This window comes from Notolabrus celidotus, chromosome 22, assembly GCF_009762535.1.
Source record: "Notolabrus celidotus isolate fNotCel1 chromosome 22, fNotCel1.pri, whole genome shotgun sequence".
Taxonomy (NCBI): domain Eukaryota; kingdom Metazoa; phylum Chordata; class Actinopteri; order Labriformes; family Labridae; genus Notolabrus; species Notolabrus celidotus.
Window position 1 is genome coordinate 14,147,476 of NC_048293.1, and position 24,789 is coordinate 14,172,264.

A 24,789-nucleotide genomic window follows, 5' to 3' on the forward strand; every position below is an offset into this window, starting at 1 on the left:
AAAGCAAGCTAGAAAAATCAATCAAATAATACATTCTCAGATTTTAACTAAACTTGATATTTACTTTATCAATTGAGGAGGTTCAAGAAGTAAATATATATGTATTTGGCAAAACAGATGATATGAAGCTTGTGTCATAATGTCAAAAAATGTGTTTTATGTATCCAAGGTTCAAGGTTCCCTTTGTTGTCATTCAGTCACATTTAAAAACATGAAGGAACGAAACAGATTACTCAGGTCCAGCAGCATACAGAAAATATAAAAACGAGTTTAAAACCAGCGAGAAAGTACATTAATGTGTGCATGCAGTCACAGCTACATCCTACATCATGCATTACTTTTCTTGACCATCTACATGGGCTGTCTATAAATACATACTACAGTTTTTTATTGTTCAGACACATAGTTGAGCACAAAGACTCAAAAGTGCACTTAATTGATATTCCTGAAGTGTCCAGTAGGGTGTAGCCAAGCAGTAACCTCCAACAGCGAGAATTGAAGCCAATGCAGAAGTGTTAAAAACTGCAGTTCTTTGAGTGTCCGCTTGAGGCTGGCTCTGGAATTATCGGAAACCACATAAACACCAATTCAAAAGAGCTGGGGTCTCATTTATAAACATTGCTTACGCACAAAACAGGGCCTGAAAGTGGCGTACGCCAGTTTTTATGCCAAGTTTGGGATTTATAAAAACAAACTTTTTGGTTGACGCTTTTCAAAAAACACTCATCCTCCTTTTGCTCTGTGTAGCAGAACTCAAAAGCAGATGTGTGGCTAAAAACTTTGGCTGCTCTTTCTCAGCCATTGTTTAACTGTGTTGTACAACCTGCTTGGTGAAAGTCTACGGTCACACTCACACTGTGCTTGAATAAGGTAAACAGGGAAGCGGGTCGTCCGGCAGGTCATCCTATCAGCCTTGCAGCTGACACAGACTATGGACTTTTCTCAACTCAGTGTTCGAGCATTATGTGTGTTACTCGCTATCAAAATGCTTTTTTATATAATTGTTTTAATAAATGTCTCCAAAACACTTCCTACTCCAGCTTTAGTAGCCTGGTTAGGACTGCATTTTTAAGGCCTTTCGATTCTCATGAAACCTTCAGTGAAAATATGGCAAATACCTGTTCATAATCAAATGTCAGAAAGGAATTTGTTCATTAGCTGCCACTCCATGACATTGTTTTATTCGGCTTCGTTCAGTGTGTTTGCTTGGACACAAAAAAATGTGAACTGCTTGTAAATTCCGCTCTCTTGAGAGTTCAGACCTTCTGGTTGTAATCTGAATCACTCAGGAATGGAAACTAGTTACATGCCTGAAAATGCAAATAGATGGAGTGGGGAGTGATAGGCATGTCAATTGTAATATTGGATTTAACACCTGGTCATAAACCTTTAAGCAGAGACAACAAGAGAGTGACAGAGGTTTAAGTGATTGCCTCAGATTTCCTGCAGAGTTTATGAGCTCAGATTAGAGAAGCTGTGAAGTGAGCATGAATCTCTTCAGCTGCTGAAAGTGATGGATGGATGCAGAAACAAATAGACCATAGGGGTACATGTTTTAGAAGGGTGTAGTATTTGGCAGGAAACTGATACTCTGATGAATGAACGTATATAGATGTAAGGCATCTTGTTATGTTATGTTGTGTTAGCCGGCTGCTGATGTTAGCTCCTATGCGTCTGCCCCTTGGGCCCACATGTCCATATGATGGAAATGTCAGCTGACAAGAAAAGCTTCTGCAGCACAGCGTTAACGTGTCCTGACTTTGATGTCCTTCCTTAAAGCAAACATTACATTCTGCTTATTACTGTGTTTGTACGCTGCACATTTACAATATGAGAGACATCTTTCTGCCTAGTACAGCAAGTCTTTTCTATAAGTCATGAGAACAGTCAGGATGTCCAGCCAGAGGTCTTAGAACAAGATCAGATAAACAACATTACCTCTATTCTTGTGGCTGTGTAACAACAGTCGTGACATGTGTATGGAGCCTTGGCTTACACCATTCAAGTTGGGTGTTATAACCACTGAGATGCCATGTAGGCTGACACCTCTTATCGGTAATTAGATGTCCATGACATTTTCGTACAGCAATCCATGTACCCCTGATGTCTCTGAATATATTTGTGGATCAGCTTGCTCTACCTTTTGTGTTACAAGGATATAGACTTCTGAGGTTTTGGGTGAAAGGTTTGGCAATCATAGGACAGACTGCAGAATATAACAATGTACATACTCATCCCCCCCAAGATGATGAACAAAATTGTTTTGAATTGAATGTGATGGAAGCTCCCTGAAGCTGGGAGAAAAAAGATACAAGAAATATATTTTAAAAAACACACAGGGCTAATCATTAAATCAATCAATCAAAGACTCCAAATCAAGACAGGATAAGATCCAGATCCATTTTACAGGCAGGACTCAGTCTGATCTCATCTTAATCCACCATGAGCAGAGCATTTTACAGCATTTAGCAAGTTACAGTGGCAAGGACAAACTTCCTTTAACAGGCAGAAACATCCAGCAGAACCAGACTCATGTTAGACACACATCTGCTGAGACTGAGTTGGGGTTGGAAAGAGGGATAGAGGGAGATGAAGAGAGAAAGGTGATAGTAGTGAGACAGCAGGCCGTCGTAGGAACCTACAAGACAAGGGAACTCAGGGACTCCAAAAAAGGCCAATGGTAGTAAATTCATGTAAACTACAATACAAGCCATCCCCTAGTTGAGATTTGAAAGTGTATAAAGTGTTGTTTAGTCTTAAGGCTCGACAGTGTTAGTGATGCACCACAAATAAAAGAGGAGAGTAGAAACTGTAGTCCATCATTTTTTATTCCCATAAACAAAGGGCCTGCAGTGCAGAGAATCTCAAACATTCATCAGCAGAGGCTTGCCATTAAAAAACAGAAAAAAATACCCCAGCTTCAAAGTCATAGGCAAATATTTCACAATATCTACATTGCTAAAAGTCACACTCAGGCCATCTAATCCAGAAACAACCCAAGCATAAAACAGAGAAGATGCTCGAAAAATGCAAAACATCAATCAAGAACATAAAACTACAGGACATACCTCCTTCATATTTGATTCTAATGGTTTAATCTAGTGGAACAACTAACACACGTAATGTTTAAACTTTACTTCTAATAAATACGGAATCAGCCATTGGTATTGGTGCTGAAAACACGACCTTAATGGAACATTTTCATAAGCACTTAACATTTTCACTTTTCTCCTCAGTACTTAAGGTCAACATTGCACAACCCAAACAAACACAAATCTTATAAACCTCTTAACACTGGAACAGGGCAGTTAAAGCATCTGCAATACATCCACAATTCCCAAGCAGACACTGTTATGGCTCTGCTGAACCGCGTATAAATCCAAACCTGCAGAAACTACAGTCAAAAGTTTGAAATCTTCTGCTGTTCGAGACAAAGAAGTGGAATCTCTTGGTGGCTCAGCCAAACTTGTGTGTTCAAAGTGAACCAGGATCCAGAGTGCTCTTAAAGGGAACATGAACATATTCAGATGAAATACTCAGAAGGAGAATAATCGATGAATGTTTCCTTTTTGCTTCAGTCTAAATGTGAATTTGCCTCAATGCTTTTTGAAGACGCTGACTTGCAGCACACGCAATTACAAAATGGCTAATGGACATGTAAACAATTGAAAAGAAGAGGAATTGCTGCACAGTTTTAAACAAGCAATAAGTCATAAACAGCAGTAAAGATAAATACTTTTACAACAACATAAAGGGAAACAAACAGGGAATAATCTCCACTGATATAATGCTTTTTAGTTTACTGAGGGTGTAGGAGTATATGGCTAAAAGTTGTTTAGTCAGGGCAGGAAGGAGGCAACTATAGACAAACTGTATGCATTTGCTGGGACATACACCTGCGTACGAGGTTGTGAAGGTAGCATAGAAGATTCTGAGGTAAACCCATAAGAGGCTGTGGATGTAGAAGGAACAATCATTCAGCACATATAACAAAATGTTTGTTATACATGGGTTTTCCAAACATCAAACCAACTCTCACATCCACAGTGACTCCTGCATGTATTTATAGAAATGTCAGAATATAACTATTACCTATTAATGTTTCTCTCAACTACGCACCTCTCTGGATACAATCAGAGGCAAAGGGTAAGAATAAGGCAGGTTATAAAACATAACAAACACATTTTCCGCTCCTGGCAAAAATAATTCCCGCTGTATGGTTGAACAGAAATATTATTTTCAAGACACAATAATTTAAAAACAAATATAAACAATAGAAATTAATTGGCTCCTTTAAAAACCCGTTCATTTCTGACAGGAAAAAAAAACCTTAAGAAGCTTATTGAAACTCTCAACCCAAACGTGCATTAATAAAGAAATCCCTTCTCCTTAAACATCAAAGCAAAAACAAAACAAAATGAAACTTATGTATACACACTGGTATGTACAAGTATTGAAATAAAAGAGTGGTATTATATATATTTACATACACACATCAGTCCCTGATCGTTTAAGGCCAAAGTGCTGAAAATGCAAGCATCGCCCACGTCATGTCGGCTGCTGTTGCACTTAAGTGTTCCGCAGTTTGCAAAATGCAAAAGAAGCAGTTATACAGTAATACTCAAGGCCTTTGCTTTAGCATCTTTCAAACATATAAAACTAAGCTAACTTTAGCAATAAGAAATAAAACTAGCCTAAACCTCACCCTTTCAGTCGTTCCGGTTTTCCTTTTTTTTTTCTTTTTTTTTTTTACAAAAGCCAGGTGTTTTATGTACATACAGTAGCAACTAGAGTTCATATGTTTGAGTTCCAGGTTTAGCACCTCTTCCTGGGGGACTTCCTGTAATGCCCTCTCCTCCTGAGAGAGTACTTATAGGGAGTCAGGGTGAGTTTCTGCCAAAGAGCATTCTGTTAAATACTGGTTAATGCAAGGAGCCGGTGCACTGGAGGGGGCAGTGCCAGTCTCCTCTTCTGTAAGTGGACCCACAGTGCTTTCCAGTGAGAGGTTAGTCAGAGCATGCCAAAGCCCTCACTGCCCTCACTGATGGCCAGCTTCAACATCTTGTGCAGCTCCTCGTAGGAGTCGTAGGTAGGGAGGCACAGCTGGTTAAAACTAGATAGAGAAGGATACTTTTAGACCTTGACCATGCAACATATTTACTACAAACACAATAGAATTTTTTGCAGTTATTAGATAGCTTCATGCTGACAATTTTCTAGCTTGATGGCTTAATCCTGGTTTCTATTGCTATAACAATTTTGATGCAAACACTTGGTGATGCATTTTGTCCTGCCCATATACCCTTAAAAATGTATTCCCACTGTGCCACAGTAAATACTCAACAGAGCAGCATATATACATTAATCCACCACAAAAAATAGTGCCCAGAAAAGCCCTTTTACCCCTTGTTGTAGTATAATTAGCTAAAAAATCTACAATGTCCATCAATTTCAGGACAGAGCTGAGTTTGTCTTTGAGAAGAGACTACTGCCATGCTGGCATCTAGCAACAAAATGACGTCTAGCATGTAGAGTGCCATGTAGCGTATCAACATGCTAAAGCTAAAATTGGTTAAAGCATCAAACACAAAATGCAAGGTGTGGATTGAGTTGTAAAGTGAAGTATTCTTGAAATATTTCTGGGGCATTTTATGCTTCAAGTAAGCAGAAATAGTGGATATATAGCAGGAATCAGTCTCAATCCAGACTCCAACCAGGACACTTACAACTTTGACCTGTTTGAGCTGCTAGAGGAAGTAAATAATATCATGTGGGATGTGAGAAGGTTTGTGAAAATAATAAATTATGCAGATGTAGACACACTGCAAAATGTATAATTCTTTTTCATTATGAAGATATTCGAGTCTGGGCCAAGCAGTGAACTGACAAACTTATTTCTCCTCTCCTCCAGCATACGGTTCACTGCTCTACATATAAATGTGCAAATGTGTTCTCCTACTCACCACGTGTGGGCAGTGGGCAGGGTGCTATGTGTTGGGGCAGCGATTATTTGAAATGAGGGACATAAAGTGTTGAATCCCCCGGGGGGAAGCTGAGAGGATCCGGTGGTGAACTGCAGCAGGCGAGCTAACTCCTCCTGGGTGAAGCTGGACACCACGGCCCAGAACCACTTCATCACCTGTGGCAACAGAAAACAAACATGCTCAGACGTTCGCATCAGTGTCCTGCTGTTGGAAGAAAAGAAGAACTGAGAGTTTCCGAGACATACTTTCTCTCTGAAGTGCCATGACCCTCCTACAATCACAGCGTGGGCCTTGAAGTCCTGCACGTTTATATCTCCAGTGCCACACATCAACAGCTGAGGGGAGAGAGAGAAAACAATTACCTTGTGCTCTTTTTAGGGGCAACAGGATTTTATTATAAACATTACACATACCTCCAGCTCGTTCTCATCAAATATGGCGAGCAGATTTTCTGGAACCAGCTCGTTCAAACCTGCAATTGATCAAGAAATTACACTAATTACGAGCACATCACCGGAGATCTTTAATGGAGGAGAACTGACAAGAAAAATAAAAGGGTGAGACTGCAGAACATAAAGCTGCAGCTGTGCAAATCTGCTCACCTTTCAGGAAGTGTTCCACCTCATCCCTCACCTGGCTGGCCAGTCTGTACTGGGCCAGCAGGTTGAGATAATGCATCTTGTTTTCATTGGTAACAGCTATCTGAGCTCCGCCTGATATCAGCTCCACCACCTGCAGGAGGAGAACATGTGGCAGGATATAAATGTCAGACAAATTACATTAAACAATCAACAACACAGGACATGAAACTGTTTCAAGTCTTGTTATTGTGCAGCTTCAAACAAAGGGAAGATTAAGTGGCTGGATAAGGATATGTAAGAGTCCGGAACTTCTCTGACCTGTAAAATTTATTTACACAGGTTTAACACATGTGTTTGGCTGCCACACTCCTGTACGCACATGATTCGGCAATTAATCTTTAGGTTAAAAAAAGTGTTTAGAGAAATGCATGCGTATCTAATTAAAGAGAGGTAGCCTCCACTCTGTTTCAACACGGGGAGTTAAACAGCCCGTTGTGGTGTGATATCCAATAAATGTGCAACAAAAGAACAACCAACGCCAAACTCTATTCATCCAGCGTCATGTAAATACACCGCTCCCCCCTCTTTAAGAATGAGATGCTTGCCAAACAAGCAATATGGTTCCCTTTGTTTGGATTACAGCTCCTATCTGCCCTGAAATGACATCAGGGATAAAAGGGGACGTTCCCTTCCAAAGCGTTGCCTCACCTTCTCCAGCTGCCCTGACTTGCTGTACTTCTCCTCAGCGAACACCAGGTCCATTTCACTCACGTCATTGTTTAGGATGAAGCACACTTTAGTTTTGTAGAACTCCTGGTCATCTGTCTCGAAGTACTGTGTGTGGAAAGTCAAAAGAAAACACAGGAAAATGACGTTTTTTAAATAAACACAGCACTTCATCTTCTTTGTTAGAGATGACTGGGTCGGCTTTAGCTCTCGGCTTTGAAATCTAAGGATGTTGGACAAACAGCAAAACATGCTGGCCGGGTCTCCCTGACCCAAATAATGCCAAGAAACGATTCAGAGTTCTTGGCTTTGTGAGGAATGTTAAGAGTGATGAGAGGGACCGGCTGACAGTAGAAGGTAAACAATGAAGACATGACCTTACAACCTCTGGAGGAAACAGATTTTCTATGGGTGTGTGCTATTATTCCATACCTTATAGTTCATCCTGAGGCCAATGATCTGGGCCAAGAAGGAACGAGTAAAGCGAGCTCGAACCAGCTGCTTGTAGGCCCCGCCCAGAGCAGACTCATACAGGCACTTCCCCACGATACGACCTGCAAACTCATACATCTTTAGCCGCAGGTAGGCCGGCCGCTCAGCGTTAGGGTGCACCTGGGAAATAAGGATAGAGGCTCAGTTTTAGTTAAAGACTTTGGGGTGGCCCGTGCCACCCCTGGCGACCCTTCTGGACACACCCCTGGTGTAAGCTGCTCAAAAGATATCAGATCTGTATATGACATCTTTAAGACTCAAAGCATTGATGCAAGGTTTTGAATGTGGTGGGGGATGAAAAAGTCAAACTTACAAGGCCCTGGTTGTTGTCGCTGAAGCGGGTGAAGAACTGGTTGGAAGTGTCAAAAAGGGTCTTACAAATCAGCTCGAACCACTCCCTGCGAGGCCCTCCCCAGTCCAAAGCTGCAGGGACACGACAAAAACATTTCAGCAGTGCAGCACCCTAAGGGGAACATTTTCCCTTTAACTTTCTTTAAGATTTAGTTAAATGAACTATAGTGAACTGTTAAGATGTTGTTGTTAACCTTCTTCATCCTGAAACACGACCTCAAAGTTCTTGCTCCAATCTGACACAGAGAAGTTCCGTGTTGCCTTCAGGGACTGAGCAGCAGGAAAAGGAGAAGTGAGATTTGACTGGAGCCACATGACTGACTTATGATTAAATGCCTGTTATCCTAATTAACGGCGTATAGAACACTTTTCTAATAAAGGAAAGCCGAACTCACTGAATCCAGGATGGAGTGTCGGGTTATTTTGAGGCAGGTCTTGGTACGAGGTCTCTTGGAGTGGATGTGCCTGAGTTCACGTTGAAAGAAGTTCACTTTGTCCTGGAACGTTTCCGAGCCACCTAAGGACAAAATCATAAAATCATTACCACATTTAAAAGATAAAAAAGGAAAATGACACGCTGACTACTGCTCAAGGCTAGAGCAAATAAAGGCGATGAAAACAGACCAATGTTTTTGTGCAGGAAGCGAATGAAGGTGGCAGCCATGATATTTCTGTCTTTGCAGCTGAGCTCCACAGGAGGCTGTATCCCATCATCCACCACCAGAGTTAGGTACTTATGAATGGGATCGGGACCATAATAGGTAAACTGGAAAGAGAGCAAAGATACCTGTGAATATGTTAAACAAAACAGAAGTGGCACATTCTTCAGGGTAATCTGAAATCGCTTCTGCTTACCTTGGTTCCTGGACAAACTCGAAAAGTGAAAAGGCGCCACGGAATAATTTTCAGGTAGAACTCCTTCACGGATAATTGCTGTACAACATAAAATAAACAAAGTTAAATGCACTACATTCACAGATTTAAGTTCTACTCTCTCAAACACATGTTCTTACACCTGAAATTCCAAATCTTGCGTAAGAGAATCAATCACATTTATTACACCTAGCCTTTCTTTGCTGGTACTTACCTTTGGCGATATGTAGCAGTAGACCTTTTTTGGTTTCTTGACCTTTTCAGGTTGTCCCTCCACGGGGGAATCATGCTCATCCTCCTCCTCTCCCATCGAGGGCCTCCTCTGAGGAGCCAGCAGAGCGGAGGCTGGTAACTGCCACGAGGAGCTGCTGTAATTCCCACTGTTGTAAAGGTACGCCTCAAAGTAGATACTGATGCCTGGAGTGGACACATTCTTCTCCACACAGGCCTTCTCATTCTCTGAGAATACACAAGAGTATCAGCATCACATCTTAAAATCTAAGACTGCATTTCAAGCCTTTATGTCTAGTAATGTATCTGACGTCTGCTCACCACTGAGAACAATAATGTCAAACTCCCCGTTGCTGAGCGGCTGGTCCTTGTAGGAGATGCGGGCCCTGAAACAGCCGGTCTTCCTCACGGTCAGCCTGAGCAGAACCTGGCACTGCTGCTTGTTAAGAGTAACTGACTTACTGTAGTACTCCTCCATACTGTCATCATCCACTGTGCCCAGCTGGAAGAACAAGAAAGCTACGATGAGTCCTAGCTCAGCATTTTGGAAAACATTGATCTGCTATACCGTAAAAGCTTTGGAGTGTGCAATCGAAACCCGAGCATCAAAAGAAATGCTGGAGTTGTTTTTTTGCATTTATAAACAAGAGATAAATCTTTAAATTACACTTAATGGGATCGTTTTTTTGTTATAAGTGAGGTTGCATGAGGTACTTATCAATAGTAAGCGAGCTTTGTACAGGGCTGTGGTGCATTAAAAAACATACTGCCAACATGAGGATTTTCAGGCAAGGGCACTGATAAATGCATGTTTGGCATTCTGATATATGCTTGTAAAAAAGCCATTACCAGGCATTGACTACTTCCTGAAACACCAACAACACAGGACTGGATGTTTCTCATCTAATGAAATATACGTTATGGGAATGATAACTTTTAATTTTCATCTAAACAACAAGGTTTTTGTTACATTTTGGACCAAGTGTCTTAAATATGAAAAGCCCCAGCAGACAGATTTTGTGGAGGTGAGCAGTCATGAACCCTGTGATGCTTTTTAATCTCAGCAAACTGCATAAACTTTTCTTTTTCTCTCCCTGATTTGTTTTCAATTACTCCTGTACCCACTTTATGTCTCCCAAACTGTGCTTACCTCTCATTATCCAAAAAAAGCAAAGCAAAACAAAACAACCTGACTGCAGAGGAGATTGAAGCCGTTTTCTGTCTCAGGGCTGTTTAATATAAACTGCTGTGCAACAACAAAAATAAAGAATAAAATAGAAGTAGTTCCAAAGGAAAGGGCTCTTTCTATGAAGGTTAGGCAGAGAAAATATGCACACTTAAACTGTTTTAAATGTAGGACTTCTTTTAGTGATCAAAGTGCATGTTTTCTTGTGATCCCATCTGCAGCTGTGCCTAACTTATCTCCTGTGCACAAACTCATGCTGGCTTCTGCAAACAGGATTTATGCTGATTGTTATCTACTGTTCCTAGTGCACCAACCACTAACCAACGACCTTCTACAACCGCACTTTAAAAAAACCCAGACTATCTCTATGACTATGATAGAAAATAAAGAGTTTGTGTTCTTACAGAGTGCACATGGACGCTGTAGTTGGCTTCATCTGTGAGAGACGTGGAGTTACTGGTTGGGTTTCCGTACTCGTCCCTAGGCTCAATCTGCAAAGTGTGCTGCTGGCAGTTTGTTAGCACCAGCGTGGAGAAGTGATAGGCTATCTTGGTTTTGGATGGAACAACAGTACCTGAAGGTGATGAAAAGAACAGAATGCTCCTCGATCAGCAACACAAACATCGACTCATCCAAACATGGCTCTGACTGAAGAGACAGAGAGGAGGAGTACCTGGCTGAAATATCTTGTAGTAAGGGCTGTAGGCCACATTGAGGCCACCCAGCTTGACAGCGACCTCGTAGCGTCCGGCTTTGCGCACCGTGAAGGCCACTTTGACGACATTGGGTTCTGGTTCTTGCAGGACTTCCTGTGTCACAGGGATGTCCAGAGCCAGTTCAATGTGGGTGATGTTGACCCTAAGTCCCACAGGTCGATGGGCTGGGAAAGGTTGGCCATTTTTATAGAACAGCTGCAAAGACACATGTACAAAATGAGTCTAATTCAATATAGACGACACAAAATCTAATTTAACACTCCTCAATGTGTTTGCTAACAAAACACTCATGGTAACATATTTTACTTTAACTAGTTTACTTTAACTGAATATGGAGCAGTTATCACCTGGACCCTGAAGCTCATCGTCTGCCCCACTTCCTGCGGCTCCTTCCAATCCCAGGACACCTTGCAGGAGCGTGGGTCCAGGTAGTTTCCCCGGACATAGTCGTAGATGCTGCGGTCCCCGCGTCGCCCTGGATCCTCATTCTGCAGGAAGCTAACAACTCTCGCTGCAAGCTCACAGAGGAACTTGATGGTAAAGACAAATGCTATGATGGAAACAGTAATTCCACCTGCGAAGGAAGAGAAGGAGACAAGCTCATTAGTTGCGTTTCTTTGGTTTCGAAAGAAGCTGATTCACTACTGAAAGAGGAAAGGTTAAAGTCTCACGGAACAAACATTTTACAACAAATCCTCAGGTTATAAAACCACCACAAAGCAATCAGTGTAATCTGTAATAACACGGTTAAAAGTTTAAGTCTAAACAGTTAACTCACCAATCACGTAAAACATGAGGTCCCTTATCAAGAAGCACAGTGCCACACTACAGCCAAATATAAGAGCTCCAGCTGGAAAGAGAAGAGCAGATAGTAACAATGAATAATTAAAATAAAGACAACACGCTCTACCTGCTCTGAATCAGCTGCTTTTGTTTGGATGCTTCTCTTGCAAACACAAGCCTTGTGATTATTCATTGCACAGCTGTTTGGAGTGCTTGATTCTGATTGGTCATCACATGGCAACATCGGGGGTTTTTTTAAGTGGAAGGAAGAGATGAGAACAGCAGAGGAAAAAGATAGGAGAGGTTAAACACCAAAACACAACTAAAAATGTTTGAAGTTGCAGCACTGCTTGTAGTCTTGTTCACCTCATTTCACTTCAACATCAAATGTTCAGTTTAATATGCGTTCAATCCTGCAGCTGGCGTTTTGATAGTGGAGTACAGAGTGAGAGAAGACATGCAGCAAAGGCTGGTGCCCGGGAATCGAACCAGCGACCGCTGCAATGAGGACTGTAGCTTCTGAATATGGAGCGGATGGCCAATTGGTGCCTCACTCCTCGAAGACTGATTTTCAACACAGTGATGGAGGAGTGATGAGATAGAATAGCCATTATTTGTCATTGTCAGGTGTACAATGAAATTAGAAGCACTGCTCCTGAAGGTGCATTTGGTAAATAAATAAAAGATTACATCTTAGACCCCTACAGTCAAAGCCTGTGAGTGGATGCTGGGTAGGTGATTGGGCTGAACAGCAGGGGTGATGACTGAGTTGAGGGGTCGACTAAAAATCTGTCAGCTTTAATAGATCGTCATATTAGGAGGACGCAGTTGTTCACTAATTATCAACCATTTATGGCTCTTCTGATCTTGTTCCTTACTGATGGCACTTTCTATCTTGTTTTTATTGACTAATGGTTGATTTTATTTCTATCTTGTTTTATTGACTAATGGTTGATTTTATTTCTATCTTGTTTTATTGACTAATGGTTGATTTTATTTCTATCTTGTTTTTATTGACTTATTGAATTGCTAATTTCTTGTTTATATTGAGGGTTACCTTTTTAGTAATGAGCACTCTGTCACTTTGTCATGTCTTGTCTTGTGCTGTTTGTTGGTTCATGTAGAAAGGAGGCTGACTCACTTCAAACTAAATCCACCTACAGGTACAAATAAAGTAACCCTGACCTTGATAATTGTGAGAAAGAGAAGACAGGTGCTGTTTTCTAAACTGCCTACTATACTAGCAGTACGTACTGATTTGGCCAAAATTCAGTATGTAGTAAGTAGTATGTGAACAAGAGCAAAATCTGCAGTATGCCAAAACTTCCCAGATGTTGCACTGATTCTGGAAAATTTCTCAGTATGCAGCGGACCAGTCTTCCTCATGTACTGTTTCCCATAATGCACAGCGCTATCGTTCTGCTTTTTATTTTGCTTCTTTTTTGGCGGGAGACCATCAGTGTTTAGGTGCAGTGAAAATTATTAAATTCCATATAAACCACTTATTAACTTTTTAAATCATAAGGGTAGCTTAAGAAGCAGTTTTGGGATAAGCTTGGTCGTTGTTTACTTCCGCTTTCTGAAACAGGAAATCAAGCAACGCCTGACCCAGCATACTGCAAAACAGATCCAACAGAACAGCCATACTACATATTACCTTAAGACGCAGTATGTTAGATGCAGTAGGTACTGCATACTACATTTCTAGGTAGCTCGAGCTACAGTGTAGCTTGAGTTGCCTGCCTGAACTAGCTCACATGCATCGCTCCATTAATTAAAGCTAAGTTAGCTCACGTTAAGAAAGCTTCAGTTAACTATGGCTATGGATGCAGCTCAAACTCTGAATAAGGGATGCACAATATTACCGGCACGTTATCGGTATCGGCCGATATTGGTTTTAAAATGGCCAACACGCTGATATCCACCGATATAATTAACCGATAAAAGAATGGGCTGCTGCAAACATGTTGGGCTTATGTTAAATTTCAATTTAAGGTACATGTAGCTGACTAATTTAAGCACATTCACTGTCAAAGAGTAAACCATTTTATTTAATTTGGGTTTAATTGCTGTACAGTTGCACTTTTCACATGTTCCCTGTGAACAGAGGTTAGGTTTACTTACTATGTTAAATGTGAAATTGGTCAAATTTGCCCTGGTTGTGGGTTTTGTTATGATTCTCTCAGGGAGAGCATCATCCAAGTTTTAATTAGGATGTATCTTTCTGTATGAGTTTTGTTTGAAATCAATTGTCATAAATAAATATGCAGTTTTAAATGTTAAGTATTTTTCTTATTCTGCACAAGAAATGAATATTATATAACAAAGGTGATAAGAGTATCACCATAATACTGTACGCTTATTCCAATACAGAAGAGAATGGATGATCTCTGCAATAAGGTGTGCGGGGAAAAAATATCTGTATCGGTAATCGGTTCAATGAGTTGTAAAATATCGGCATATCGGATATCGGCAAAAAAATCCAATATCGTGCATCCCTGCAGTGAGTGACACTAACTATTTTAATCAGTCGATAATCATTTTTAGATCAATAAAGCCAAGTCCAAATTAAATGTTGAAATGTAAAAAAAATTAGTCACCAATCCAGGAACCTGCTCACTATGTATACACTAATCCTTACATAACACCTGGCTGGAGATTCACACCATCACAGTGTACCATCAAAAGAAGCGACCTATCTGAGGTACCAAATGTGAAGAAATGGTGTCTTTTCAGTGGTTGCTTCTGATCTTTAAAAAGCAAACATAGGCAAAGACAGCAGAGAAACGAGGGTCAAGGTTGTACAATAGGAAAGCTCAAATTTGACAACATTTGTTAGTTAAATACTGATCTACATGTATCCTCAATAGGAGTTCCTGCTGTGTTTTTATGAGACAGAGAAGGACAAAACAAACAGATGTTAGGATGAAGCAAGACAACACTGAACTTCTCCATGACGACTCTTGTAGTAACACCATTTGTGAGAACACTTCAAAAACACTTAGCAACAGCGTACACCAGCTTATGTTTGTGAGCTCTTTTTTTTTAATGTCTGTTTTGATCCTCTACAGCTGTGAGAGGACAGAGGTAGATAATGTTCAGGATTCTCACCAAGTGTCCACTTCTCATTCAGACGCCTCTCAGCAAGACTGTGCACCAGCCGGATCTCGTAATCCTGGTCCCGACTCCCCCTGGACGCCTGGAGGATCTTGATGCCCGTGGATAGCCTGATGTAGTCTTCGTAGTAGTAGCCCCAGGCAGCTAGCGACAGCTGCAGTTGACTGTCAAAGCGAGACAGGTCATCCAGATTCAGACAACCCAAAGTCTTCAGCCTGCGGTAGCAAACAAAAGTAAAAGTGTGTGAAGTCGATCATTAACAGGGAGGGATGATGAATCACTTCAAGAAGGTACAGCCTTGAGGAACAAACCCTGCCATGACTGCTTATTGTCAGACCTCATCTATTGTCATACATCATCTGTTGTGCAGGAATGCAGACTTAACTGCTAACAACTGGTTGTTCCACATGCTAAGCAATGATTTCTCTGAGCCTCTGTACAAAGAGTAACCTCAGCCTTATCAGTCCAACTCTAAGGACAAGTCAACAGGATGTATTCAGAGGGTGTGGTATGTTGGGCCATGCCTTCAAGGAGAGTTCAAGTTAAAGTGGTGCGGTTTATTATGGGAACAGTCTACATGGGCAGCAGAGCAGAAGGAAACATCAACAGAAAGATGATTGTAAACATGTGAACAAATCACAATCTCTAACTGTGAAGCTTCTATGGAATGTTGTAGCTCACTCTGTTGACAAAATACTGCAATCAACCTTTCCAAGTGGGATTAACATGACTTCCAATAAAACACAATCTTAAGAGAGTTCAACTGTTTGTGCAGTCAGATTATATCATCTCTAAAATAAAACGTGCTACAATGAAACTACTAATGCGCAATTCATTGAAATGTATAAACATTATGTCTCTAAAATCATTTGAAATATCAAGCTAGAAATAAAAGGACATTATAATTAAAGCGGGACGTGCATGTTTGAATCATGGTGCCAGAATCAACATAAAATACAGTTGTGTTTCAGATAGGGGAGTCAAACTATGGAATGACTCTAGTGATGAGTTGAAGGTGTGTCGTTCTCTGAGGAGTTTCAGGAAAGTAATGCAAACTAGTTCCTGATTACAACATAAAACAATTAAGAATTAAAGACAGTTATCGTCATCATCATCCTGATCATCTTGGGTCAAATTTGAATAAAGCAGATGTAAATCTTCAGGCAATACTTTCACATATTTGAGAGAGTAAAAAATACACTGAGATCATTTTTTTTTCATTTGATAAACATTTGATAATGAATACTTAGAACTTTAAAAAATAACATGTGACTTGTTTCAAACTGTCTCTGTCCTCTGGCAACAAAGCTTGCAAACACAACTTTTTTTTTCCTAAAAGCATGGGAATTTAAATTAATTTGGAAGCTGGTGCTGCACTGATTTAACAGTGTGTGGTGATGATGATTATCTATCTTGTGTTTGCGATCAGTACTAGTGATGCTGAGATAACGCCGTTTAACCTGATTTCACTTTTAATTCCTTTTTCTATTTCTATATTAAGACGTTCATTTTTAATCATCATGCTAGTTTTTCCACTATATTCTGAGAAGCAATGAGAGGCTTTAGTATCACTTCATCTTCAACTTTTCCAGTTTTAGATTTATGCCCTCGTCCAAATATAAACACTTCATTGTAAGTGATGGAGGTTTTAAGTCCTGCAAATTCAGCAATATTGGAGGGAGCCTCACCGTGACAGTTATGACCTTCATATTGTGACACAGTGTCCCATTAGCAATGTCAGACTGCTTTTCCTTTGTAACACGATGACAACAACAGGACTACATGTTAGAGAAACACTAGTGACCTTTGGATGTGTTATAACTGACTTTCTTTGAAGTGAGGCAGGACAAACAGGAAACATTTTGATAACAACTGCTCACACAACTAGTCTGATTGCATCAATAAAGAGCACCTGACACACACACATACAAACATCTGCATTGCTGCAGGGTCTCACATGAACAGTTCTGAAAGAATACTCTTACTGCAGTGACCCTCAGAAACACTGCAGCCTCTAACACTTTGTGTCAGCAAACTCAGCTAACCATGAAAGAGGAGGCTGCCCTCAAGTGGACAGGAACAAGTATCGCCTGAGTTGAATAGCATTAAAACCACCAGAACTCATTTACAAAAACATACAACTTACCAGACACTATCTACACTTATGACACAAGTAATTGTTCCCAATAGGGGAAAGCTACTCACAACTGCTTGCCAGACTGATGTAAATGTTGAGGCTTAGATCTTGCATTACTTACGTATGGTAATAGTGCTCCAAGTTCTGGGAGCAAAGCCACTCCTGGAAGGCAAAGTCTCGCAGCAGCTGGATGTGGGCCTCTGCGATTTCCCTCCAGCGCTGCTGTTCCTTCACCACCTCTTCCAGACGACTCAGTACACTCAGGCTCAGCTCCTCCAGAGTCTTTACATCTGGATGACACATGAACAACACTTAAAAATCCACAATCAAACATCAGCCAACAAATCAGCATCAGCAATGCCCCAGAATAGGCTTAAATACCCACTAAAGTCTGTTATGATAAGTATTTGAGCCTCTGCTGATTGTCAGTGCATGCCATAGGCATCTCATAATCCTGAAATTTCAGTTTTCAACCCAAAAGAACGACCAGGCTCTTAGAAACAGGATCTTCTTGAATCAAACAAAGCTCAGTTGAAGTCAAACACATATATCTCTATTATTTCTGCAAACTCTCTGAGTGAAACTCTGAAGCCAACAGATCTTTTAAAGAAGTACTCCTTACCAAAAAGTTTCAAGCAATAATACCCTGTTTTGCAGAAGTGCCCTTGTGCGGCTGACTGAAGCTACTCTTCCTTATATTCCTCTGAATGATATGCCAATTAACAAACATTGCACACTGTAATGTTTATGTAAACCCTTAATGGAGATGACTGCCACCCACTAACCTTCAAATAAGTGCCTGTATTGAGAGAGGCTATGTCCTTGGAGCCATTCCTCAATCTGACTTTCTTTCCCTTTCTTCCAGCGCACTTCCCAGAAGAAGATCCAAGACACTGAGCAGAAGAGGAAGGTCAGGAAGAAGCGGCGGTCCATCAGACCATCCTTCAGCCTTCACTGAGACCCTCCAATGCTCAAAGGAAAGCTGCCACTCACAAGGAGGCTAGTCTGGTCTCCTACAATTAGAAACACAAATGCTTGAGCTCAAAACAGCTGGATCAGAATATTAAAACAACAGATTCTAATAGGGATAATTTGTCAAAACAGAAGGGCAACGATTGAACCAAGGCACTTTAAAAGAAACTGCTCTGCCAAGAAAAACATTAATATTCAAGTGTCACCTTGGAGAAGCGTTGACTGATGGAAGAATAACATGTCATGTAATCCTCAGCACTAAATTATGCATGAAGCGTTTGGCTGGGGAACAGTCATAAAACTTGAACATGCCTCTGATAGCTAGAAAATACAACTTAAGTCAAAACCTTATCATTTTAAGGCTGATTAATCTAAATCTCACCCAACAACAGTCCAGATGATGGTACATTTAACAAGAATGACGAGCTAGAGATGGGTTGCCTCAGGTGTCAAAACGTTTCCAAATGACATCCGCAGCCTGTTATAAATCACAAGTTACAATAATTACACTTTAGTTGCCGGTGAGCTGCTTCATGGACCACGACACAAAGAGATCGGAACAGAGACAGGCTACAACAACTGCAAAATCATCAATTCTTGCTCGTCTATTGACACCAGGAGCGCAAAGGTAGAGATGGAGGTAACATACAATGCTAACAGCTAGCGAAGTTAACCAACAATGTCAGCGTCATCTTAGAAATCACGTCGCCGACCCGTGGTGGTTGTCGACATGCACATCACAACACGTTCACGAGGAGCCGCCTGCAATAGCACAACTACACAAAGCCACAATGCAAATGTAGGAATATCCCCACGTAATGCTATTAAACACTGCATCTACCTTCGTCTGTCAGGCATTAGCTTAGCAACCGGAAAATGCGCAGGAGAGTCGTCGCCTATTGATGACATCACTAGAAAGCGCCTTGATACACGAGGAGGGGAAGGGGAGCTAGCTAGGAGCCACTTCCAAGAGCTGGGTTGTCACGTTTAAAAACATGGTCAGTAATCTCTTTAATACATCTTTTTTTAACTTACGAACAGATATCTTGCCAGCTGTTGTGCTAAAGAGTGCCACTGTTACCATTAAAGAGGCGTTATATCAATTTTACGCCTGTGTTAAGTTAGCTAGCATTAGCCAATCGTTTTGAATAAACTATGCATAGACGCAGGATTAATGGTTATTCCTCAACATTCTATGATTGATGTTAACCAGTCTAAATACATGGCTGCAAGATAGGTGAAATTCAGTCGGTAATCGTCTTTCCATAAAATTGTGACTAAATGCTGACTGGGTTGGTTTTGCAATGCTAAGTTAATAAATTCAGTGTTTGTTTTGTACACAGTGAAGCCACACAGGCTCACTAGTCTGTCGTGAAGATGACGTGAGAGATTGTGTTGATATTTGGTGTTAACTACAGAAAATTCAGTTGCGAGGTCATAAGGTATTTACATAAAAGCTTTACTGTTGTAATAAGTCTGTTTGTTTTTACTTGGTCCATATAGGGGAAAGCAAAGACAAAGAAGTTTGCTGCAATGAAGAGAATGATCAATCTAAAAGACAACAGAATGTAAGTTTTCTTTTTTTAAAGGCACTATGAGGAGTTTTTCACCTGCTGAGAAACAGACTGAAACCAACACTGATGCGTCTTTATGAACTTCAAAAGCAAAAATCACCCCATTAACAACATCACTGATACCTCCATCATTTTAATGCCTTAAAGCACTCAGAGGGGGTAGGTGTCAGACCACATGATTGACATTTGGCTTTAAAAACACCCCTTTTTGGCTGTTTTCATGGCTAATAATCACATTGAGTGATAAATATGTCTGTTAAAAGACAGCAGGGTGAGGTTTTTGTTGAAAAAACTACGTTTGCATGTACAGAACAAGAGATAAGTGGTATGACTTTGTCCACAATGGGGCACCAAAATGGATGGAAATCAAAAGTTCCTCACAGCAGCCTTAACCTTTTTTTTTATTCCAACAATAGCTGCAGTTTATTTATCCAGTTTCTAACCATACAATACAATAAAATCAAGCCTGATACTTCTGGGAGAACTATAAGGAGGCTCGAATCCTTAGACTTCTGCAGAAAGATGCTGCAGATGTTTTAACAGTCTGTGGTGGCAAGTGTGTCATTCTCTGCTGCAGTCTGCTTGGAAAGCAGTATAAAACACAAGGATGCGAAGCGACTGGACAAACTAGTGAAAAGAGCTGGCACTGTGATTGGAACCAGGTTGGACTCACTGGGGGCTGTGGTGGAGATATGCACACAGTAGAAGCTTGAGGCCAGTCTAAATTACACAGATCATCCACTTCACAACTTCTTTGTGGACCAGAGAAACAGCGGCAGTGGGAGGCTCATCTCTGCAGATATACAGAAAATCGTTCATTCCTGCAGCCATTAGGCTTCATAACTCTCTAGCTAATGGGAGATGAGCTCACAGACACCTGAATTACTTGCTTTGTGATTTTTCTAATTGTATCTACCAGACACCTGAATTTCCCTTCATGGATTAATAAAGTACATTCTATTCCATTCTATAATTGACTTGTTTTGTAGAAAGGAGAAGGATCGAGCAAAGGCAAAAGAGAAAAAGAAGAAAGATCCATCAGCGCTCAAGGAGAGAGAAGTGTAAGTCTGACTCATGAAAGCTTGAATTTGATGATTACCTCCTGTGATGGGTTTTGTAACCTGAGTTCTTTTACCTTTTTGTGCAGGACAAAGCACCCCTCATGCCTGTTCTTCCAGTATAATACACAGCTTGGTCCACCATACCACATTCTAGTGGACACCAATTTCATCAACTTCTCCATCAAGGCTAAACTGGACATTGTTCAGTCCATGATGGACTGCCTGTATGCAAAATGTAAGTGTTCTTGCATAGTGGTGAATCTAAAAGGCATGGTAACATATTTTTTTTTCAATAATCATACAGACAACAGTACAGAATGTTATAATTTAACCATAACCACACATTGCTTTTTCTTGATCCACTCCAGGTATCCCATACATCACAGACTGCGTGATGGCAGAGATTGAAAAGCTTGGAATGAAGTACAGAGTTGCACTCAGGTACAAACTGCTGAATAGTAATTGGCACGAGAGCAGTATAGGTCATAAAGCCCACTTTCTACTTGTAAAAAGATGGGATATGAGTAAAACTTTCAGTCAAATATATTTTCCATAAACATGTTATTCTATTTCTAATCATGCTGATGTTTTTCATGCTGAAGTGTTAATTTTTCTGTGAAATTAAGTTCTGTTTAGTTATTTGTTGCTCCCAAAAGGGGCTTTACGCGCTGAACTGCATGTCGACAAATGTGGTTCCTGCGGTGCTGTTTGCATCAAAAAATCAGGAGAGGAGCAATGATGAAAGGAGACATAAAAACCCCAAACAAAAGACTCATTTAACTTTCCTTAATTGTGAATGTCTGTGTCAAACCAACACCACAATCTATTAGGCTGTCTTTACAATCCTGCAAGTCTAAAATAGTAAGGATGCTGTGTAAAATGATGAAAATAAAACTGATTTTGATGGTTTGGAAAATCCTTTAAACCGTAAAATTAAAAATAGCACAAAGTTGACATATAAAATGTTGGAACTGTAAAAATATGTTCTATAACCTTTAGACTTATATTAAATGCAATAATGACAAAACACTGAAAAAGTAGTGTAAACCAAAAAAAAACAAGCAACCACATTGGTAACAGGTTACTAACATGACTAGATAGAAAAAGGGCCATCCAAAGAGGCTGAGTCTCTCAAAAGTAAAGATGGGAAGACTCCGCGGAAGAGAGCTTGTGCAAATGTTTCAACAGTTTCAGGATAATGTTTTTCAGTGTAAAATCGCAAAGAACTTGGGGATTTTTTCATATACAGTGCATTGTATCAATAAAAGATTCTGAGAATCTGGAGAAATCGCTGCCCAATAAGGACAAAGCGGAAAAACAAAACTGAATGGCTGCAGTCTTCAGCCTTCAGGTGGCACTGCATTAAAAACAGACATGACTATACAGTGGAAATCACTGCATGGGCTTAAAATCTCTTCCAAAAGTCACTGCCTGTGAACACAGCTAGTTGCTGCATCCACAAATGCAGGATAAAACTGCCATGCAAAGAGGAAACATATATAAACATGAGCCAGAAAACCAGCTTGTTTAAGATGAACTGAAGCAAGGTTGAAAACTGTCTTGTGCTCTGAAAAAAATTTGACATTGTTTTTGGAACTCGGTTGTGGAAGGGGTAGAACATCAATACCATTGCTTCGCCTGCTATGATCTCTAGTGTGCCTCAAAAACTGTCAACAGAGCAGGATGTTAGTATCTGCTGCAGGGTTATATTGGCCCTTTTCTGTTTTACAACAGGAGGAGATGGAGACGCATTGTCCATCCTTATAGACAATCAATGAGTCCCACTTAGCATGAACCATATGAATACTGCTTATATGCAGGTTAATAGTAATGATTATTTTATTGTGTTGTTTTTGCAGGATAGCCAAGGATCCAAGGTTTGAGCGTCTGCCATGCACACATAAGGGAACATATGCTGATGATTGTTTAACCCAAAGAGTAACACAGGTAATATTCTTTCATGTACAGTCCTTCCATTACGCGTATGAAATAGGATTTCATTGTTCACATGAGTATGGACACTATAATGTTTTGAGTAATAGACTTCAATTGCAGCAGATATTTTGGCAGGAAAAGTGTTGGTTTTATTTCAACATTTCAAAGAACTGCATTGCATTTGGTGAGTTTGTTACAAGGTTCCTGTAACATGAACAGCAAAGTAGTAGGTGCAACGCATTCTGATGCAAAAGTAAAATGAATTTACTCAAGTTTACAATGTTAGATTAAAAAAAAAAAGATTACTATTCTGTAAAAAAGAAGAAATGACTGAGTTTTAGCACCATGAGATACTGATTTATACATTCCTAGATCATGTCTTGACTGAAAGGTGCATTGACCAATATGCCCTGTATATCAAACAAAAAAATGTATCTCGTCTGAAAAAAACAGCAATCTTACCAAAATTTTGAATATAATGTCAATAAAGGCTGATTTTAAAAAAGTATTGAGAGGAAAAATTCAACATACTTGGAATCTGCATTGTCCAAAGAAGCCAGTCATTAACTGCATCATTTCTTATCATATGTAATGAATAGCCCCCATACATCCTTTAACCTCTGCTCTTTAGCCTTTAATATGCAAGATAATATCCTCTTTAATGGAAGGATTGATAACATGTGTCTTATCCATTAAGGGGTTCTTGGTCTGTGAAAGCTTTTTAATGCAAAATTTGACTCTCAATGTAGACTGACTGTATCTGAAAAACTGGTTTCAACGTCTCTCATGCTAGGACTAAATAAAAGTATCAATAACATTTTTTTTTTCAACAGCACAAGTGTTACATCCTGGCTACTGTGGATCGAGATCTAAAGAGAAGGATCAGGAAGATCCCTGGCGTCCCCATCATGTACATCTCAAACCACAGGTAACACTGTTGCTAAAGATATACAGAAGGTTTTTAAGTCCTGGCTTATTTTTGCATACTTTTTTGTGTGAATATGGTACAATATTTATAATTCATCTTTTTATTTTTCATCCAGGTACAACATTGAACGGATGCCTGATGACTATGGTGCTCCAAGGTTCTAATATTCTTACAACAGGGCCAGAGCTGTAAATAGAGTGAAATCCCCTTGTTGAATATCATTTTTCCTTTGTGTATTTCTTTAAAGATGTTGTGAGATTTGATTTGATTGGATCAGGTGTGTTTGCTTGAACTGAAAATGACTTCTTTAGTTCTGTTCTTATTAAACATTTTGCTACAAGAATAAATGAGAAGTTTCAATGCCTGTTCTCTTCTGTCTCTAGTTTCCCCTACCCAAAACGTATAGAGCTACATGAACAAAATGCTAATTTAACATGGAAAGGTAATCTACTGCAATGTTAGGTGCATGTCTTACACTGTCTTATACATTATAATATTCTAAGTGTCTTAAGTTGAATTACTGTTGTTCATTTGTTTAGATATTTTAAACATTTTTTTCCTACCAGGCTATTTATTAGCTAGCCTTGAATTAAATGATCTAATATAGAAGAGTGTTGCATTACCTTGAAGGATGGAAGGCAATTAAACCACTAGGTCAAACACGACATGATTATTGCTTGTTGAAATTAAATCTTGTAAAAAACAGAATCTCATGACTAGTGACTACCTGTCTGATATCCTGTATCCTCATACATGAATCCAGTACCAAGATGTTAGCAGCAGATCTTTTTAGTAGGCCTGCTGGAAGTTGAGATGGTGCCTCACTTGATCAGAGTTGGTTATCCAGCACATCCCTAATTTCTCTGTGGTCCAGTTCTGATGCTCACGTGCCCTTTGTAGGCACTTTTGGTAGTGGACAGGGGTCAGCATGGATGCTCTTGACTGGTCTGTGCATACGCGGCCCCCAACTATGACACTGTGTTCTGACACCTGTCTATCACAAGCAGTATTAACTTTCAGCAGTTTGAGCTCTAGCAGCTCTTCAGTTGGATCAGACCACATGGGACAGCCTTCGCTCCCCACTTGCATCAGTGCGTCAACATATCCCAACCTCTGTCAGGTGCCTTTGTAAATAGATAATC

At 40.2% G+C, this 24,789-nt stretch overlaps 2 protein-coding genes across 7 annotated transcripts; one reads left to right on the forward strand and one right to left on the reverse strand.

Moving 5' to 3' along the window:
• Positions 1–2,810: 2,810 nt before the first annotated feature.
• arel1 (apoptosis resistant E3 ubiquitin protein ligase 1) lies at positions 2,811–19,110 on the reverse strand. 6 transcript variants are annotated; one of them, XM_034675587.1, is made up of 24 exons: positions 18,991–19,053; positions 18,532–18,627; positions 18,356–18,431; positions 17,963–18,190; positions 17,299–17,467; positions 15,035–15,255; positions 11,919–11,990; positions 11,488–11,714; positions 11,098–11,335; positions 10,829–10,998; positions 9,560–9,740; positions 9,222–9,466; positions 8,990–9,067; positions 8,759–8,900; positions 8,530–8,651; positions 8,329–8,404; positions 8,097–8,206; positions 7,724–7,903; positions 7,274–7,399; positions 6,587–6,716; positions 6,398–6,456; positions 6,230–6,319; positions 5,964–6,139; positions 2,811–5,113 (listed from the first exon to the last, which is right to left on the reverse strand). In XM_034675587.1, exons 4-24 carry the CDS (start codon positions 18,108–18,110, stop codon positions 5,011–5,013), a joined length of 3,063 nt encoding a protein of 1,020 aa, XP_034531478.1. In that variant the 5' UTR covers positions 18,111–18,190; positions 18,356–18,431; positions 18,532–18,627; positions 18,991–19,053; the 3' UTR covers positions 2,811–5,010. The 6 variants fall into 6 exon arrangements, with proteins under 6 accessions (XP_034531478.1, XP_034531479.1, XP_034531474.1 ...); XM_034675588.1 differs by having other exon boundaries at positions 18,799–19,023; XM_034675583.1 differs by lacking the exon at positions 18,356–18,431 and having other exon boundaries at positions 18,991–19,047.
• On the forward strand, positions 19,017–23,910 carry fcf1 (FCF1 rRNA-processing protein). The gene is made up of 8 exons (XM_034675590.1): positions 19,017–19,147; positions 19,653–19,717; positions 20,713–20,784; positions 20,871–21,019; positions 21,153–21,225; positions 22,644–22,731; positions 23,553–23,647; positions 23,763–23,910. Exons 1-8 carry the CDS (start codon positions 19,145–19,147, stop codon positions 23,809–23,811), a joined length of 594 nt encoding a protein of 197 aa, XP_034531481.1. The 5' UTR covers positions 19,017–19,144; the 3' UTR covers positions 23,812–23,910.
• The last annotated feature ends 879 nt before the right edge of the window (positions 23,911–24,789 follow it).